At 38.7% G+C, this 19,810-nt stretch overlaps 1 protein-coding gene across 1 annotated transcript; it reads left to right on the plus strand.

Moving 5' to 3' along the window:
• The first annotated feature begins 646 nt into the window (after nucleotides 1-646).
• eloa (elongin A) lies at nucleotides 647-19,005 on the plus strand. The gene is made up of 13 exons (XM_039819290.1): nucleotides 647-738; nucleotides 884-999; nucleotides 4,372-4,428; nucleotides 5,407-5,519; nucleotides 6,711-7,324; nucleotides 8,792-9,108; nucleotides 9,991-10,102; nucleotides 13,693-13,845; nucleotides 14,224-14,321; nucleotides 15,138-15,318; nucleotides 15,497-15,626; nucleotides 16,487-16,647; nucleotides 16,891-19,005. Exons 2-13 carry the CDS (start codon nucleotides 928-930, stop codon nucleotides 16,950-16,952), a joined length of 2,070 nt encoding a protein of 689 aa, XP_039675224.1. The 5' UTR covers nucleotides 647-738; nucleotides 884-927; the 3' UTR covers nucleotides 16,953-19,005.
• Nucleotides 19,006-19,810: the final 805 nt, after the last annotated feature.

Raw genomic sequence — 19,810 nt, forward strand, 5'->3', positions numbered from 1 at the left:
GTAAAAGTAGGCTACTCTTTATGCAGAATGGCACATTTCAGAATAATGTGTTATTGGATTATAATTATTGATGCATTAATGTGTTCAATACTTCAGTGTTGCAGCTGGTAAAGGTGGGGCTAATTTGATTTACTATGTATATAGCATACTGCTGGGTAGCTTATAAATTCCCCCACATTATCAATTATCAACATTATTCCAGTGATCAAAAATGTCTTATATTATGTTATTAACCTATAATAATGTGTTTGTTGATTATATTTTGTATTAGAAATCTGAAGCTGCAAATTAACGTGTAACTTAAGCTATACAATAAATGTAGTCAAGTAAAAGGTACACTAAGTAAAACGTAGCACAACATTTACTTGCATGTACATGCACAATACTCAAGTCAGGTACCTCAAAATTGTATTAAAGTATACAGTACTTCAATACAGTACTTATTTTTTACTAATTTCCACCCGCTAATATGTCTGTAGTAATATTGTACTTCTTTATATGAAAGAAGACACTGTGTTGCCAGGTTACACAGCAAATAATACCAAAGAACTTCTAATATACCGGCTTTGATAATACTATGCTAATTCAGCGTTTTCACTGACGTCAAACTATAACAGGTGTTCCCTGCGTGCTGCGTTCTACGTTAGCTGTGACCGTGACGTAGTTCCGTCTTTCACGACTGTTCTCTTAATGTAGCTAGCTACAAACTTCAGGGGTTTTCCCCATTCCTCTTAAAATGTAATTATTTATGTATTTATTGATGCTGTTTTATAACTAAATATTATCCGTTTAATTTTAAACGGCTATGAAACGCTTTTTTCTCGCTGTAGCGGTCACCTAACAAGCGGAACCTCTCCGTTTTTTTCTCCCTTTCTCGGTTCAGTCAGAATGAAGTAGTTTCCGGGCGACACGGTACCAGCAGTAAACATGGCGGAGGAACTGCTGGAAACAGTGGATAGACTTCAGTCCCGGCTCCTGGAGAATCCGGAGCCTCGAAAGGTAACGACTGGACAGGTCGAAACGGACAGATTTGGTGTTTAGCACCGACTGTCTCCCTAAATGCGACGGTTTGTCTCCGGTACCCGAAACGAAGCCGCGGCCACGGCAGTTCTCCGAAAGTCGCAACGGTTTTTTAAATGCTGCGTTTGAGGGCCGCTCTCGTGCTTCGTCTTCTGAAAATCTTTTACCTTAAACAGCATTCAACTGCTTTTGGGGGGGGGTCGGAAATACAAACGATAGCCTAGTTGTAAATATAAGCGATAGTTCTGAAACTACAGTAGTTTTCTGTAGTAGTCCTAGTTGTTTAATATATAAATCGTGTAGTTCATTGGTACAGAAGGCAAATCATTCTGTGGCAACTTGTAACAACTGTAAAGTAAACAAACGACACAGGAATGCAAATCATGACAGTCCATTAATCCCCATAACAGGGCAGAAATAAATGAATTGCATCATGTTGTTTATAGGCTACATCGAATCCAACCATTAACCCTATAGGTGTAGTTTATGTCATCACACATGCAAGTTTATAGAGGTTGACGTGACATGTAGACTATAAGATCAATTCTCTGTCTGTCAGACAAAACACTGACTTGTTAACAGTAAATTATTTTAAAATGTTCATAAATAACATTTAAAATACATTCACCAACAGAAGTATAATACAAATACAAATGAGAAATGAGTCTTTACCGCTAACATCCCATCATAATGACTTAAATAATACTCATGTGTGCTCACCTTCCAGATTTTCCTTATTTTATTTTTTTATCCTGTACCGAACAATACAACAACGAGGCAGCACAACTGTGGAACTACAGATCGTTGGGATATATGTCTGAGTAGCAAAATCATTTAAAAAATATAATTAAGTATAGAGTACATGACATTAAAATAAAATATAAAAAAAATAATTGACAGTTCTTTTGCTGTTGAATTTCAGGAAAATGTAGGGCTTATTAATTTAGCTTTGTGATCTTTCACAATTACGAGAATGTGTGTGTATATCAGTACATTTTCTAGTTTTCCTCTTCATTACCAATCTATATTTCCCTACATATTTTATTTGTATTTACATTATAAAGGAACATAGGCTACATTGCTTTCTAATTCATCAGATATTAGTGTCTAACTTTTGATAGTATTGCATACTGTAAAAGTTCTTAGTATCTTAATACTTTTGAAGAATCCAAGACAATACTTTGTTGGATTGTTGATTAGATTTGTTCATGTATTTGTCACTTTAGAATTTCAGCATTTTCGACAGCCTGTGAAGGCATCATGTGAGACGTCACTATAATTAAGGGGTTTTAACTAGTTATAACGTACTTCTTTACGCTGGCTTTTAGCTTATATCAAGACCTGTCAGCGTGGTTTATTACCGCCAATACACACTCTATCTGTTAATAAAATAATAACATTAACCACAACATAATTTATCTTTGTAACGAAACTCGTGCCAGAGTAGCCGTTAGCCTTTTAGCTAACGTTAACTAATGTGAAGAAAGTAATGACAGGTACACCGACTCCAGGCCTGTAATGTTAACTGATTTATGGAATTTCACGTTACACAAAAGCTGCACATCACTGCACTGGGATCTGCTATTAAATAGTTTAACATGATTAGATGATAAATAACAATGACAATGACCGACCTCTCCTTTGTTTACTTCCACTGCTCAAATGTAGCCTCCCAAAACAAAGCAGTCATGATCTGTGTGTTAACGTTAGGTTTGGTAAACAGGAGCTATACTCGAAGTCATGTTCACTTTTATTTAAAAAAAAAAAAAAAATGGTGAAATCACAGCTGAGAGATTTTTACTACAGCCCGGCCCGGTTAGGCCACGTTGTTATTCAGTCTCCATGACGCAGGGCTGCTAAATGCTGCTGTTTGCAGTGTGAATCAGACACTGCTGTTTAATTTAAATGATCTATAACCAGCAGGTAACGTTATAAACTAGGTGTGATTTCTGTAGGTCACCGAGCTTTATATAACACAATAATGAGAACAAAGGGAGTCCACATCTGAGAATATTATATATGTAAATCATTCAGGGAGTGATTGAACAATTATTGTAATTGTAACCTGTGAACAAACCGGTCGTGCATGCATACAGCTATATGCTTTCAAATTAAGAAATGAATGAACAGTCATCATGAAGATTTGTTTTCAGTAATGGCATACAGTGTATTATGAATGATACAGCTACAAGTAGACTGAGAATGACACCTCCATCCTATCTTTATTATGATGATTATTATTTCTTTATTTATTCTAAGAACATCACTGTGTCACTTCTTCTGCAATATATATATATATATATATATATATATATATATATATATATATATATATATATATGTATATGTATATGTATGTGTGTATATATGTAGAGAGAGAGAGAGAGAAATCCTTTTACTCAACTTTATATCTCAATTTCTTTTTTTGCATATTTTAGTAGTTGGTATTTAATTGACTTAAATATTGCAATACACATATATGAAATAACTTCAATAATATTCCATATAAAATACAATTCATTTAATATTATATTTAAAATACATTTTCTACTGACATTAAAATAACCTTAACTAAAGGTGAACTTGCCTGCTTTTGCTGTTCTTCAACCTCATCACTTACTCTAATTTAGCAGATAGTTTGCTCTATCGTCATGGAGATGGCTCAGTAGTCGCCAGGTGACCCTTAGCATTTAACTTCCACCGTGTGGTAACAGGTGGTCATCTATGACAACTGAGCTATCTCCATCTGCTGAGGAAGACTGTGAGATGAAGCTGTAAACTCTGGAAAATTTATACTGTAAGAATAGCATACAAGATTATTAGTAAAACTACAGTTTTACAGTGTTTATGGATGAAAAGAGCGAGACAGGAGTGACTGTTTTTGGATAATCCAATTAAATAAATATGTTTATCAATTAAATACCTTACCAAATCAAAATATTTGATCACATTAATGCCAAAAATCATATAAAAAGGCAGTCTTGACTGCAAGCAGTCCTGCTAATAGAGCTATAATATTACCTGCAGAGATATTAAAGTAATAGTTAAGTTGGTATTAATCTCACAGTATATAATGTCATATTGTACAACCCATAATAATCATATGGTAATAATGACTAATTTACAGTCCATCACTGCTAAGAGAAATAGGTAGTTTACTCTTCCCAAAGATTTTAGATTTAAATGGAGATTCACATTTCATTTAATTATTTTCAGTAATACCAAAGTAATAGTACCACTTATATTTAGCCACGCTGTGTAGACCGCTGCTATAGTATTGATGCTGAAAATGTGTCCACTTTAATACTAGAATCTTTCTCTAAATTATTTAAATGTCCTCTTGTTTTCCAGCTTCTAAAGACTTTTAAAAGACTGGGGGAACTTCCCATGACTGTGGACATACTAGTGGTAAGGATCCTCTTGATATTATTATTATTATTATTATTATTATTATTATTATTATTATTATTTTTTTATTTTATTTTTTTTAAGATTATTTTTTGGGGCTTTTCTCTTAATTAGATAGTGACAGTGGATAGATAGGAAAGGGGTAGAGAGAGGGGGATGACACGCAGCAAAGGGCAGCAGGTCGGATTTGAAACCCGCGCCGCTGCAAAGGACTCTGCCTACATGGGGCGCACGCCCTTACTGGGTGAGCTAGAGGCCTCCCCAGGATCCTCTTGATTTCTAAACTAGATTGTCAGCCAGTTAGTCTGTGTCCTTGACGTTCCACTTCCAGGATTGCTCCGGTGCTGCAGGAAGTTCTGCCGGATGCATGTATTTTCCGTTTCCTTACGCTTTCTTTGTGTTGGAATTTTAAATTCGGTGGATTTATGAGGACTATAATTGTGGTGAAACTGTTCCAAGTTACAGCGACCTGCTGGACCTCCAGAGTCAGACAGACAAGACCAGATAGCCAGTTTGGGAAGGAGCTCTTTAACAAGGCATCATCACTGACTTCTCTAGTTAAAAAACGATTTAAGAGTTGGACCTTTTATGGGAACAAAAATGTCTTGCTCAGTCAGCTTTTTCTTTCTTGTCATATTTGATTTATGGCAATTATCAGCACAGCCTTGACATGTTTCTGACCAATCAGATCACTCGGCTGAAGCTGCCAAAGATATGGTAACAGCTGTAAAAGTAAAAACACATACAGTACAGACAAGATATAAGAGAATGTCAGACACTTCTCATGTGATATCTATAATATCTATATCTATAAGTGAAGTAAGACTTTTAGGCTAAAAATATAAATCGAAACAATATTTCATTAACTTTGTCTTGTGTTGTTGAGTTAAAAAAATGTAAATCTGGGCTTAGATGGGAGAAAGAAAGAGAGTGATCAGTGTCCCATGTTTTCACTTCGTTTTGCTCTCTCTCTTGTAGGAAACTGGAGTCGGGAAGACTGTCAATTCTTTTAGGAAACATGAACTGGCTGGAGAAGTGGCAAAAGGCCTTGTAGCCAAATGGAAAAAACTGGTTCCACAGTCCGCAGACAGGTATGTTCTGCATCACTGTGCCCAGACTAGCAAACAGTAGTAAGGAGTGGAGAGCTCCATGCTTTAGCTCTCATGTCCCCATTACTGTATGTCTCTGTCTCTGCAGTGATCATATTCAATATAGATGCACCATCTACTTGTAAGTTATTGTCAATCAACAGGGGCCCAGTTTTTCCTCTCCCCAGGCGGCCTCTTGAACACCTAGTGGTCTTTTTTTAAACAAATAAACTCCAGTTTGGACCACATTTACTCTGAAGATGAGTCATATTGTGGCACATGTTTAGTAGAGTAATGCTGCTGAGATGATGTTTCCAGTGAGAGACATGATAAGAAAGGAAGCAAGCAATCAAACTCCAAGTAATCAATAGTTTACCTCTCTTGAAAGTTTGTTCCTGATCAACTTTCCTTTCAGGTTCAGAAAAATAAGATAAAACAGAACTTTATTTATCCCAAGGGAAATTGTTGTGCAGCAGTTGCAGAACAGTAAGAGTAAGTAAGAGAGAGTGCAACAAATATAACCTTTAATTAATTTCAATAAATTTTAATTTATTTATTTATTATTAGTTCTTTTTGCATCCAGTTTTATGAATAAAGGGATCATTTGGCCTCATTCACCAATATCTTCCTAAGTTTTCTCTTACATTTTTAAATTTTAAATTTGTCTGATTCGTGACAGGTCCCTATGCTGAAAAGGGAACAGTGAAAAGACCCAGCTCTGAAGTAGGAGCTGAAAGAGTTACAGGAACTGCAGCCAGAGGAACTTAAAAATCCCCAAAATGGTCCAGTCGCAACACGAGAAAAAAAAGAGTTCTAGGAATTTTATTTTTCTAGGAACTGCAAAAATCGCTCCGGTCGGAAAGCGGCTATTGTGAAGAACTGTCCTTTTCATTATTGACATGTTAACTATAAATGTTGTTGTTGGGTCGGTTAAACTCCTAAAGCTTCATGTGATTTATTGCATATTTTGCATAAAAAAATGTAATCTGCAAAGTATCTGGTAATTACAGCCTTTGCTTGTACTCATTAATTCGGACAACAGAACATGGTATGATCACTGAAACATGATAAACAATAATATTGATTCTCTCCCAGACATAGTACCAATACATCACATTTGTGTTGAAGTACTGTAGTTGAGTCAAACAGTACTGTGACTGGTGTTTTTCACCACGGTGTATCTTTCTAACTCAGACCCACCAACAGCCACGCCAAAGAGGCACCGCAGTCGCACACGCACCCACGAGGCCCAGAGGCAGGAGGAGGTGGAGGTGGAGGAGGCCACAGACGCACCCGGGAGCCCTCCCCTGAAGAAGAGCCCTCCTTCATGGAAGAAGAAGAAGAGGAGGAGGAGGAGGAGGAGGAGGAGGAGGAGAGAGGCTATCACACGAACTACTCGCCCTCACCTCCTCAACACAAGCAGTACAGCCCTCCACAGCGAGGAGGCTACCAGTCGGACGAGTACGAGAGCCCTGAGCCTGACCTGGAACCAGAACCTGAGCCTGAGCCCGAGCCCAGTCCTCCTCCTCCTCGCAAAGAGGTCCGCCACACCAAACCAAACAAAGAACCCAACAAAAACCACCACCACGGCGACAAAAACAGGGACAGAGACGAGGAGCGGCGGCAACGCCATGCACAGATGAGTAGCGATCGAGGAGGAGGAGGAGGAAGGGAAGACGGTGAAGGGAAGAAACGCAGCGCAGACAGAGAGAGACAGCAGAGTCCAGTACTAAAGTCTGCGAAGCACAGCAAGAAGTCCACCACACATGAGAGTAAGAGGGAGGAGAAGAAGAAAGGAGGCGATGATGGTGAGTGTGTTTTGAACATACAGTTTGTGTTTGATGGGCGCCTGGGTAACTCACCTGGTAGAGCCCATTTACAGAGGCTCAGTTCTCGACGCCGCGGGTTCGATTCCGACCTGCGGCCCTTTGCTGCATGTCATTCCCCCTCTCTCTCCCCTTTCATGGGAGGAGAGCTATCCTGTTAAAAATAAAGGCCAAAAAATAAGTACAATCAGTTTGTGTTTGATGGAAGAGGCTCACTGTGACACCAGAGATACTTGGGTTACAGTGTTATCAAGATTATATCGCTTTAATAAAGAGCTGGAACAAGAAGATACAGAATATATTTATGATACTGTTAGACAGTGTAAAATAAGAATATTATAGCTACTTAAGAGAAAACAAAAATGGGGAAAACAGGGGTTAAGGCTGCACAAGTAGGGCTGCAGTAGTATACACCAGAAATGACTTTTATGGTTACAATATTGAAATCAGGACTGTTTATCTCTTTACCTTATACAGTAGGTTATCTTATTGAACTTGATTTCAAATTGCAAAAAATGCCTTTACTTTCATCTTTGGCTCAAAAAAACCCCTAAAAGAAACGACCTCAAATGTACAAAAACCTTAAATTTAAACAAGAATTTCATCCTGTTGTTTTGTAAACATTTATATTTTGGTAGGTATAGGTCATGAGATGGAGTGACTTCTTAAAACTAATGATCAATAAAACTGGACTCTATGATAATTATACCACAGCCAACAACAAATGTAAAGGATGTATTACTAATAAAGAAGGCAGTTACATTACACCTGCTCATGTTTGGAAAGCAGAGACTAGTTAATTAAATTAAAGCTATGAACACTTTGCACTTGTTTTGGTGCTCCATCCATGCTATTGTAAACACAAAGCGGACAATACAATTGCATTTCATAAACCTTTTAATCATTATACTGTAGAAGCCAAAAATAATAACCGTGTTTTTATTTGATGATTAGTTGTGCAGCTCTGTGCACCAGTTTCTGTTTCATCATTCATCATTCAGCAACATCCTGTAGAGATACAATCTATTTGTTAAGTAACTCTGCTGACAGGAAAGTAGTTTTAAGCCAAATTTAAATATTTTTTCAAGCATAAATGCCAAATATTTGCTGTCTGTTCTTAAATGTAAAGACTTTCTTCTTTCCTTTTCACATATTTTAGTTAATGTCTTTAATTTGTCAAACTATTTTTGAAGACGTCACTTGAAGAAGTCTGGGAACTTGTGATGGGCTTTTTTGCTATTTTATAGACTAAACAGTGAATCAATTAATAGAGAAAATAATTGGCACATTAACCGTGACTTGGAGCCCTAGTTTGACCCGGCCAACCAGCTATTTGGAAGGTTTCACCATTTCTTAGCTTCTGGTAGTTGTAAGTCACTTAGGACTTGGCTCTTATTTCCCACGATTCACTGCATCATCTAACTTTTCCATTTGCCCCCGTGTTTCCAGGGCGACCGCGGGTGCCGAAGGACTCTCCACCCAAAGAGGAGGAAGAGGACTTTGAGACTCCCACCATGTCCTTTGAGTCTTTCCTCACATATGACGCCCCAACGCCTGTCAAGAAGAAGAAGAAGCCATCGTCGTCATCCTCGTCACACAGTCGACCGCCTCACTCTTCTTCCTCCACGTCGTCCTCCCATCGTTCACGCACCCCTCCGCCTGCCCCCTCATCCTCCTCATCAAAAGGGAGCAAGGCTAACGGCACTCAGAGTACCAAGAGGCCACATTCAGGCTCCAGTTCGGCATCACAGGAAAAACGCAAGAAGGTAAGGACAGCAGCAGACATTATGAGAAGAACATCTTAGATTTACTTTTTGATTTTTTTCAGTATAATTTAAGTAGGGCTGTAACTAACAGTTATTTTCATTACCGATTTATCTTCCGGATTTATTTTTGGTCAATAAAATATCAGAAAAATTTGAAAAATGCCCATTATAACTTCTCACAGCTCAAGGTGATGTATTCATATTGCTTGTTTTATTCCACCAACAGTCCAAGCTAGCGAATATTTGGCATGTTTTTTTGAGAAATGAGGGAAAAGATTCATCGATTATCCAAATTGTTGCTGACTAATTTTCTGTTGATCGACTAGTTGAATAATCGAATAATTGTTGAAGCTCTAAATTTAAACCTGCCGTTTTTAAATGTTGAAAATCTGTTGAGATCTGGTTGTGTTTAAAGACTTTATTGACCCACTACTTCTCTTCAGTAATCAAAGATGTGCTTTTATTTTGTAAAAAGGTTTGTCTCCCAGCAGCAGTAGCTTATTCCACTGGCAAGATAATTCAGGGAAGAGCAGGAACCAGCAGATTTCAAAGGCTTTAACAAGTTTAGAGTCTCAAGTTTAACTAAAGCTTTCTTTTTGTGGTTTCTCTACAACTTGCAACAGTCTAATAACATAATTTGTCATTGGAAACTGGGAAACAGCTCACCTGGCTGTTGCTTCATATTGAACATATGAGAGTGGTATCAATGTTTTTATCTTTAACTGTCGCAAAAAGAAAGCTTATTTTTTAATTTGACTGCTTTTCTCTGCCTACCAACTTTTAATGTGCCTTGATTTATTATCTATTGTATATGAAACCTTTAGTTTGAGAAGTTGTAATCAGATCCTGCTTGTCAACGTTAATTTTTTATATTGTTTGCAGGGGGTTGAGGCCGTTGCGGCTATTCCTGAAATCCCTCTGCCAGCGATTCAGCCCTATTACAGACCTCTGCCCTCCATCGATGTCACTCCGCTGTCCCCTCAGAGACGGAAAGGTAACGCCCTCCCCCTAATGATTCACACCTTGTTGATGAGACAAAGTTCCTTCTTCTCTAAAATAAAGACCATTAGGCTACCGTCATTTTTTACAACTATACAACTCGTAGTCCATTCTAGTATTTCATAGACAAACAATTTCACTGGTCAATATTTCCTTCACATGTTCCTGTATTTTTTTGCTGACAATGCTTGAGTCATTTATGAACTTCTGTGGAGTTGTGACTACCATGCAGTGCGCAGCAATTGAGTAACCGTCGAGTTACAATCAACTTTCTCCAGTAACCTGATTTACTGGAAACCTGGTTTCTGTAATCAAGGGGGACAGGGATTAAGGGAACACAATTTCCAAGCTAAATTTCTCCTGGAGCGCGCTGATTTCTTGGCCATTTACAGTGCCTTGCGAAAGTATTCGGCCCCCTTGAACTTTTCGACCTTTTGCCACATTTCAGGCCTCAAACATAAAGATATAAAACTGTAATTTTTTGTGAAGAATCAACAACAAGTGGGTCCCAATTATGAAGTGGAACGAAATTCATTGGCTATTTCAAACTTTTTTAACAAATAAAAAACTGGAAAAGTGGGCGTGCAAAATTATTCAGCCCCTTTACTTTCAGTGCAGCAAACTCTCTCCAGAAGTTCAGTGAGGATCTCTGAATGATCCAATGTTGACCTAAATGACTAATGATGATAAATAGAATCCAGCTGTGTGTAATCAAGTCTCCGTATAAATGCACCTGCTCTGTGATAGTCTCAGAGGTCCGTGAAAGCGCGCAGAGAGCATCATGAAGAACAAGGAACACACCAGGCAGGTCCGAGATACTGTTGTGGAGAAGTTTAAAGCCGGATTTGGATACAAAAAGATTTCCCAAGCTTTAAACATCCCAAGGAGCACTGTGCAAGCGATAATATTGAAATGGAAGGAGTATCAGACCACTACAAATTCAACGGAAGACCCGGCCGCTCCTCTAAACTTTCAGCTCATACAATGAGAAGACTGATCAGAGATGCAGCCAAGAGGCCCATGATCACTCTGGATGAACTGCAGAGATCTACAGCTGAGGTGGGAGACTCTGTCCATAGGACAACAATCAGTCGTATACTGCACAAATCTGGCCTTTATGGAAGAGTGGCAAGAAGAAAGCCATTTCTTAAAGATATCCATAAAAAGTGTCGTTTAAAGTTTGCCAAAAGCCACCTGGGAGACACACCAAACATGTGGAAGAAGGTGCTGTGGTCAGATGAAACCAAAATCAAACTTTTTGGCAACAATGCAAAACGCTATGTTTGGCGTAAAAGCAACACAGCTCATCACCCTGAACACACACCCCCCACTGTCAAACATGGTGGTGGCAGCATCATGGTTTGGGCCTGCTTTTCTTCAGCAGGGACAGGGAAGATGGTTAAAATTGATGGGAAGATGGATGGAGCCAAATACAGGACCATTCTGGAAGAAAACCTGATGGAGTCTGCAAAAGACCTGAGACTGGGACGGAGATTTGTCTTCCAACAAGACAATGATCCAAAACATAAAGCAAAATCTACAATGGACTGGTTCACAAATAAACATATCCAGGTGTTAGAATGGCCAAGTCAAAGTCCAGACCTGAATCCAATCGAGAATCTGTGGAAAGAACTGAAAACTGCTGTTCACAAACGCTCTCCATCCAACCTCACTGAGCTCGAGCTGTTTTGCAAGGAGGAATGGGCAAAAATGTCGCCTCTCGATGTGCAAAACTGATAGAGACATACCCCGCGACGACTTACAGCTGTAATCGCAGCAAAAGGTGGCGCTACAAAGTATTAACTTAAGGGGGCTGAATAATTTTGCACGCCCAATATTTCAGTTTTTTATTTGTTTAAAAGGTTTGAAATATCCAATAAATTTCGTTCCACTTCATGATTGTGTCCCACTTGTTGTTGATTCTTCACAAAAAATTACAGTTTTATATCTTTATGTTTGAGGCCTGAAATGTGGCAAAAGGTCGAAAAGTTCAAGGGGGCCGAATACTTTCGCAAGGCACTGTATAAGGAGAATAGGGTTTCTTATTGGATTTTTACAATTACAATGCATTTTTCAATGCAAATGCAGGACAAAGACTTCAGACAGAGAAATAATTCTCATATTTAAAATGTTTCCATTTAAAGTTTGACTAAAGCTTAAACAAAGTAGCCTCTGGAAGGCTAAATAAGTTTGTTTCTCCTGCTGAACATTTGATTTGTAAAGAGAAGCTGAGTTTTCACTACACAGCCACTGTCACTCTGACCCACGCTGTTCCTGTTTGTACTTTAATTTATCAGTCTTATTTTACTGTTTATTGAATGCTTTCAAGGCAAGGCATCTATATTTATATATCCCATTTCAACAACAAGGCAATTCAAAGTGCTTTAGTCGTATTGGAGTTACTGCTAATGCAAACCCAGCCTTTCCAGCTGTTGCTGCTTCATAATGAAACTTTTTTTCCACTGGCGGAGAGGCGGGATGCTTTTATTGTGAAGAAGTTATAGGAAATGCAAAGTGTTCATCTGACATTTAGCAGAGCTTTATAAGCAGTCTTCTTCTTTAATTAAAAACAGTCTAGTCAACCAGATATGGAAATATTTTGCACTATTTTGTTATTGGATACCTTTTAAATACTGCAGGGAGAAATGGCACAAACAGAATCTAACCCTACTACTACTACTAATATGGAAAATGTCTATAAATACACTTGTAATAAGAAAGCCATGCTGCCAAAATAAGGTCAGATGTAGGAGAGAAATATTACCGACTGTGTCTATGCAGATTCACTGTAACCAACTAGGTTACTAAAGTGCATGTAAACACGTTCTCTGATTACCTGTGTAAGCTGGTTTCTGTCCTGGTTTCTGGTGTCTATGTAAATGTACTGAGGGAGGTGAGTGAGCACGTGTAGATATTGACTGAATTTGCGTTTTTAATTTTCTGAAAGTTCACCAATTTGCTTTGCTCGTTTCAGTGATGAATGTTTTGTATTTCCCAACGCATAACTGTAAATGTGCATCTATGAACCTCAGAGGCCTGGAGGCTTCTGGGTAGAGCTGCAAAGATTAATTGATTAGTTGTCAACTATTAAATTAATCGGCAACTATTTTGATAATTGAATGATCGGTTTGAGTCATTTTTTTTAAGAAAAAGAATTCGCTGTTCCAGCTTCTTGAATGTGGATATTTTCTAGTTTCTACTCTTCTCTGTGACAGTAAACTGAATATCTTTGAGTTGTGGGCAAACAAGACATTTAAGGACGTCATCTTTAGCCTTGGGAAACACTCATCTGCATTTTTCACCATTTTTATGACATTTTATAGACCAAAAAACAAATCGATTAATCCAGAAAATAATAAACGATAAACGTAATCGCTAGTTGCAGCCCTACTGGGGTCGCTTAGACTCAATTAGACAAAACTTGGGTGTCAAAATACCAAATTGTAGGCTGTGCGAACAAGTGAATTTTTGCATTTGTGCAAACTATAATCTAGTTCTTCTTGGGTGTTGCCATGTCTGTAAAGAGTTCATCCTGCCCTGCTCGGTGTCACACTGTCTGACTTTCACTCCCTTCTTTACTTTCAGTTCCTGTCTGCAACGACGAGGAGGATTCCGGGTTCACAGGGAAGCGATTCAACTCTAAGATGGTGGTCTACTCGGGATCAAAGACAGCTTACTTGCCCAGGATGATGACTCTGTACGAGCAGTGCATCCGTGTGCTGCAGAACAACATCGACTGTGAGTGGTGCTGCTGTATATTCTATATTCAGGAGCAACAAAGCTACCGAACAGTCATTGGGTCTTCCAGCAGGTGGCACCAGAGCTCAATCTATGTATACCATAAAATAAGCACTAAAATGTATTGATAATTGTTATGTTTTATTATACATTCTGTATTCTATACAAACGTGAAACTGTGATAGAGGTGCCAGAGGGTGGGGCTTACCACAAAGAATTAAAGATAAATGGAAGGTCTACATGATCCCTGGACAAATGTTTGAGAGTCAATATGAACTCCTCTGTGGTCACTTCCCAACCCCACCTGCCGGTTATCTTAAGGTGGTTAAAACAAATAAACACTGTTGCACAGATGTGACTGTTCTGTGTCTCTTTCAGCCATCGCTGAGGTTGGAGGAGTGCCGTTCGAGATCCTGGAGCCGGTGCTGGAGCGATGTACACCAGAGCAGCTGTACCGCATCGAGCAGAGCAACCAGGTAACACACACACACGCACACTTCACACGTCTTTCTATACCCAGGTCAGTATAATGCATTCCATAGTGTTGTGCTCCGTCAAGGCTTGGTCAAGCCACAACATGAAAAAGACCCATTTTACCCAAGTCCTAGCCAGCCACAGAGACAGAATGCTCAGATTTAACAACTGAGGTGTTTATGTACAAACTGCTTTAAAATAGATGGGGCTCCTTAGTGACTTCAGGGTGGGCAAACAAATCAAACTAGCAACGTAAACAGGGTTTCCCCCACAAAAGTAGTTTAGCCCGGTGGCAAGTGTCTTTTTTTTTTTATCGGAGGCCCGCGCTGGGGACAGTTACAGACTGATGTCAGCATTAATGTAAAGCCCAATAGTTTCTGTGATAACCGAATCGTGGACAGAATCACGAAATTAAGAATAAAAAAAAAAGCTATAAGACCAATTCCATAGTGCTCTACATTAGGTCAGTGCATAAAGCTAACTGGAGATTCTAAAATATGACTAAGTCTAAGTTTCCAACCGAGCCGCCCCACTGTAACTGTAGTTTAGAAACGTCTTAAAAATACATCACAAAATAATTCCCAGTGACTTAGGCCTGGTGGGGGGCTACTTGGGCCCGGTGGGTCACCAGGCTCGCAATACCCTGGGGGAACCACGGGTATAACGAATAGAACCCAACAAAATCAGAGAAACCAACGACTTACCTCTCTAACTGAAATAGACGAGAGGAAAAAGAACTATAGACTGGCGTGCACAGTGTGTAGGAAGCCTGAGAAGCCTGATGTCACTTCTTGTTGATTGTTCCTCTGTTCTTTTAGTGGTTTACGGAGGAATCTGACGAGCTGTGGATGCGTCACTGTCAGCGGGACTTTAAGCGCGAGTCTCCTCAGGAGTACGAGTCGTGGAGGGAGATGTATCTGAGGCTGCACGACGAGCGCGAGGAGCGACTGAGGATGCTCACCCAGAACATCTCCTCCGCCCACGCCAACAAACCAAAAGGTAGGAGAAGCATCGAGTCACTTATAGTTTTATATTAATGAGCACTAGAAAGTGACAACAATGGACATTCATTAAAAAAAATAAGAAAAAAAACCTCTCAGATTGATGTTGAATGTTTGTTTTTTAAGGTCTTTGAGTGTTGGGGATTTAGTGTGAGTGTTGCGTGTTGTCCTGGCAGGTCGGCAGGTGAAGATGGCGTTTGTGAATTCTGTCGCCAAGCCGCCACGTGACGTCCGGCGCCGACAGGAGAAGTTCGGCACCATCAGTGGCTCGTCGGCCACGTCCACCGCAGCTGCAGCTCCCATCAAGTCAGTACCACATCCAGCATATTGACATATTTGGCATTTAGGTTTAGGACTTGAATTTGGTGATGAAGTGACACTTTTGAGATAGAATAGGCATAAAACAGAGAGATCACTTTACATAAATATTTTATTTATGTATGCACAGGGTTTTTCCAAAGGTGTATTTACTGTTAATCAGGGGAGTTATTATGTGTCATAATTACAGACCTTCATAAAATATTTGTTGATTATGCTAACCTACATTTTTCAGTGGGTGTTTTTAAAAGTAAACCTATGTATTTTTCATTTATTTAATTTTCTGTATTCTCTAATTTCACAAAATTGGTGACACATGTGTTTCAAGATATACAGTATATTCCACTACTGTTTACTAATGACACTCACACTCATTCTGGACAAATATATTTGCATATCTTTAAATCATAATTTATAAAGACAGCATTTTTAAACATATTTTTACGCATATAATACCCTAATTAATTAGCCGTGCATTTAAAAGAAAAGGTTTTTCTCCAAAAGTATATATGGAAATGAAGCGTTGATCAACAGAAAATTCATTGACAACAATTTTGATAATTGATAAATTGTTTATGTAGTTTACAAGGCAAAAATAAATCAAATTCTCTGTTCTCTGCTTCTCAAATGTGGGGATTTACTGTTTTTCTACATTATAATACATGATAAATCAGTAATTGGAAAGAAAATCAGTAGACAGTCGATAATAATACTAATCATTAGTTGCACCCTGACAGAAATTTGAAATAGTCTATTTTCTGCACTTCTTGATTTAGTTCAGTGTTCTGTGGCCCTTTGTTTTAGATTTAGCACAGTCACAGATTTTTTGCTCTTCCTGTGTCTTTCAGAATACGACCAGCTCCCTCAAATTACTCTGGTGAATCGAGCCACTCCTCTTCCTCCCAACTTAACCCTTCTCCCAGCTCGTCTCGCTCCTCAGCACCAGGAGGAGGAGGAGGAGGAGGAGTAGGAGGAGGACCTGCCGCCCGCGACAAACCACAGGTCAAAAGTAAGTGTGTGTGTGTGTGTGTGTGTGTGTGTGTGTGTGTGTGTGTGTGTGTGTGTGTGTGTGTGTGTGTGTGTGTGTGTGTGTGTGTGTGTGTGTGTGTGTGTGTGTGTGTGTGTGTGTGTGTGTGTGTGTGTGTGTGTGTGTGTGTGTGTATTAGCAGTCCTGAGTTTAGGCTCATAAAAAGAGCCAGCATTATGTTTTGAGTTCTTTTAAATCTCACCAACCATTTGTTTCCTCTCGCAGAAATCGCCCCCATGATGGCCAAAACTATCAAAGCTTTCAAGAACAGATTCTCCCGCCGATAGTGTGAAAGAGACTGAATGTATTTTATGAATTCCAACTGTGTTTTTAATTTAAGTATAGAAAGGTTTTACTGGAGAGCCCTTGATCCCACACACAGACACACACACACACACACACACACACACACACACACACACACACACACACACACACACACACACACACACACACACACACACACACTTTTACCCACCAAACATATGGATATAGGAACTTTTCAGTATTGGTGGATAAAAGGTTGATTTTTAATTTCTTTTTTATTTAACTAGTGGCATCTGTTTTTAGGGGTCTTTGAATAAGTATTTAAATCATCAATGACGGTCAATGGGTGTGACGTCTGTGAGAATTACGAAAATGAAGTCGCCAACTTTTTACAAGACGCAACGGACACACACACCTGCAAACACACAGTCTGTTATTTTTCTTGTTTTCTTGCAGCCATTTTAAAAGGAATAGCTTGACCCTTCGGTTAAAAAAACTCTTTGTTGCTTTCTTACAGAGAGTTAGACAAGAAGACTGATACCACTCTCACGTCTGTACGCTAAATATGAAGCTCAGATCAGGAGACGGTTAGCTTAGCATGAAGACTGCAAGCAGGGGGAAACGGCTAGCCTGTCCAAAGCTAACAAAATCTGCCTACCTCCCAGCACCTTTAAAGTTCGCTAACAAGTTGTGTCTTGTTTGTTTACACCGTAAAAAAAAAATTGCTTAAAATTGTGTGTAAAAACAACAATTCGTAGTTTTATGGGAGGTAAAGTGCCAAACTAAAATTTGGCCAGGATCAGTTGCCAGGCAACCAGTGGAGACGCCAGGATGTTACTGGTCAGAACCTAGAAAAGATTTAGCAGGTATCTCCCTGTGAAACACAGAGTTGTGGTTTTTACACAGGAAACTACACACTTTTAACTGAGACGCACCGTGTCACTGAGTGAGACGTGCTGGTAGGTGGAGTCTGCTCCCATGCTAGCTGTTTCCCCGTTTCCAGTCTTTATGCTGAGCTAAGTTAGCCGGCTACTGGCTGTAGTTTTATATTTAGCGTACAGACACGAGGGTAGTATAGATCTTCTCATCCAACTCCTAGCAAGAAAGCAAAAAAAAAACATACTTTGTCTACTAAAATATAAAACCTTTCCTTCACGGGACAGGAAAATTACTTATTATTTTCCTTTTAAAGAATAGTTGTTTGTTATGTTTCATATGATCAAATGATACACTACATGAAGAACACAAACTTTTCTTTTCTTTTTTTATCATAATGGCACGCAAGGTGCATGTCAGCCGAGACATCAACAGGCTGGTTAAAGACTCTGCTTTTTTTAAAAACAAACAAATGCATATTTCAACATGTTGCATTTTTTTAATATGTAGTGCGAACACAAACACACACACACACGAACACACGAACACACACACACACACACACACACACAAGTTATTTTAACCCTCCTGTGGCTTCAGATCATGATTCCCTGCTGTTAAATGTGTGTGTGTGTGTCCCTGTTAATATCTGCTTCACTGTGAGAAATAGCTGGAGTGAATGCTGAAGAGACTGCAGGAAGAGAAGAGGAAGAACAGGGAAACCGAACAATAAGGAAGGAAGTTAATAGGACGTCTGCAGCTTCATTCTACAACAATGATGAGATGTATTTATTTTCAACACTGGGACCTGGCACCCCACATCATGGGCCTGAAAGGAAGTAGATTCAAAATTGTAATTTTAGTAGATTTTAATAAATGTTATATGGTCATTTTTATTAAAATTGACGTTTTGCCCTTAAAAACTGTGTGTGTGCAGAAACCTTTGTGTGGTGGTGTTTTATCAAGCAACACAAACATCCTCTGTGCTTTTTCATGCATCTTCATTTTCTCTCTAAATGACTAATCAATTTTTTAAAAGTCTGCAGAGGAGGAGGTACAGTAATATGGAAAAACTCACTTCTAGATGATGTCCTGTTGGCCTGAATGAAGAGGTTTTAGTATATTGTTTACATAATGTTTTCCTTAAATCATGTATTGTGGCATTTATTCCCAATTAAACCTACATTTTGTGTTTTTCCTTGTTTCAAATATCTCTTATCATTAACGTCCAGGATGTAAATAGATGGTATCCGTCTTAGTGGTTATAGCTTCCATTAAATTTAATAGGCCAGTTTAAATTTGCTCAAGCAGAAAAATTGGTTGTGCAGCTTTATATTTTAGGGAAGGGATTCTCAAGCTGGGGGCCAGAGAGGGCTTACGTGATAGATACTACAAATGAAACCATCTGAGAAGAATAAAAGATAACGGAGTACATTTACTCTACTGTACTACAGTACAATTTTGAAATACTTTTACTTAAGTATTTCCATTTATGCTACTTTCTACTCCACCGTTTTATTATATTTGACAGTTTTAGTTATTTGTTACATTGCAGATTGAGATTATTAATACAAAATAGAAATGAGTTAATTAATTGTGATGTATTATTACAAATTAAACTCACAGCAGTATATAAAGTAATTAAATTTAGCTCAAACTTTACTAGCTGCAAAAGTGATGTACACATTAATACTTATATAATATCCAGGAGTATAGTGAATCTGAAATGGGCCATTCAGCATAAGGACTCATTTAACTTTAGGTACTCCAAGTATATTTTTTAATCTAATGCTTTTTAAGAAAAAATGTGTGAATCTCCCCATTGTGGGATTAATACTTAATTACTTAAGAGTTTGAATGCATGGCTTTTACTTGCACTGTAATATTGCTACTTTCACTTATACACTCACCTAAAGGCTTATTAGGAACACCATACTAATACCGTGTTTGACCCTATCCTATCATTATGGGCCAACATTTCTAAAGAATGCTTCCAGCACCT

Source organism: Perca fluviatilis, chromosome 13, assembly GCF_010015445.1.
Source record: "Perca fluviatilis chromosome 13, GENO_Pfluv_1.0, whole genome shotgun sequence".
NCBI classification, from domain to species: domain Eukaryota; kingdom Metazoa; phylum Chordata; class Actinopteri; order Perciformes; family Percidae; genus Perca; species Perca fluviatilis.

Excerpts from the sequence above, each read along its gene's own strand:
- eloa (XM_039819290.1), top strand. The coding sequence starts at position 928 with ATGGCGGAGGAACTGCTGGAAACAGTGGATAGACTTCAGTCCCGGCTC. Across the intron at positions 4,429-5,406 it reads TGACTGTGGACATACTAGTG|GAAACTGGAGTCGGGAAGAC; the intron begins GTAAGGATCCTC and ends TCTCTCTTGTAG. Across the intron at positions 16,648-16,890 it reads CGACAAACCACAGGTCAAAA|AAATCGCCCCCATGATGGCC; the intron begins GTAAGTGTGTGT and ends TTCCTCTCGCAG.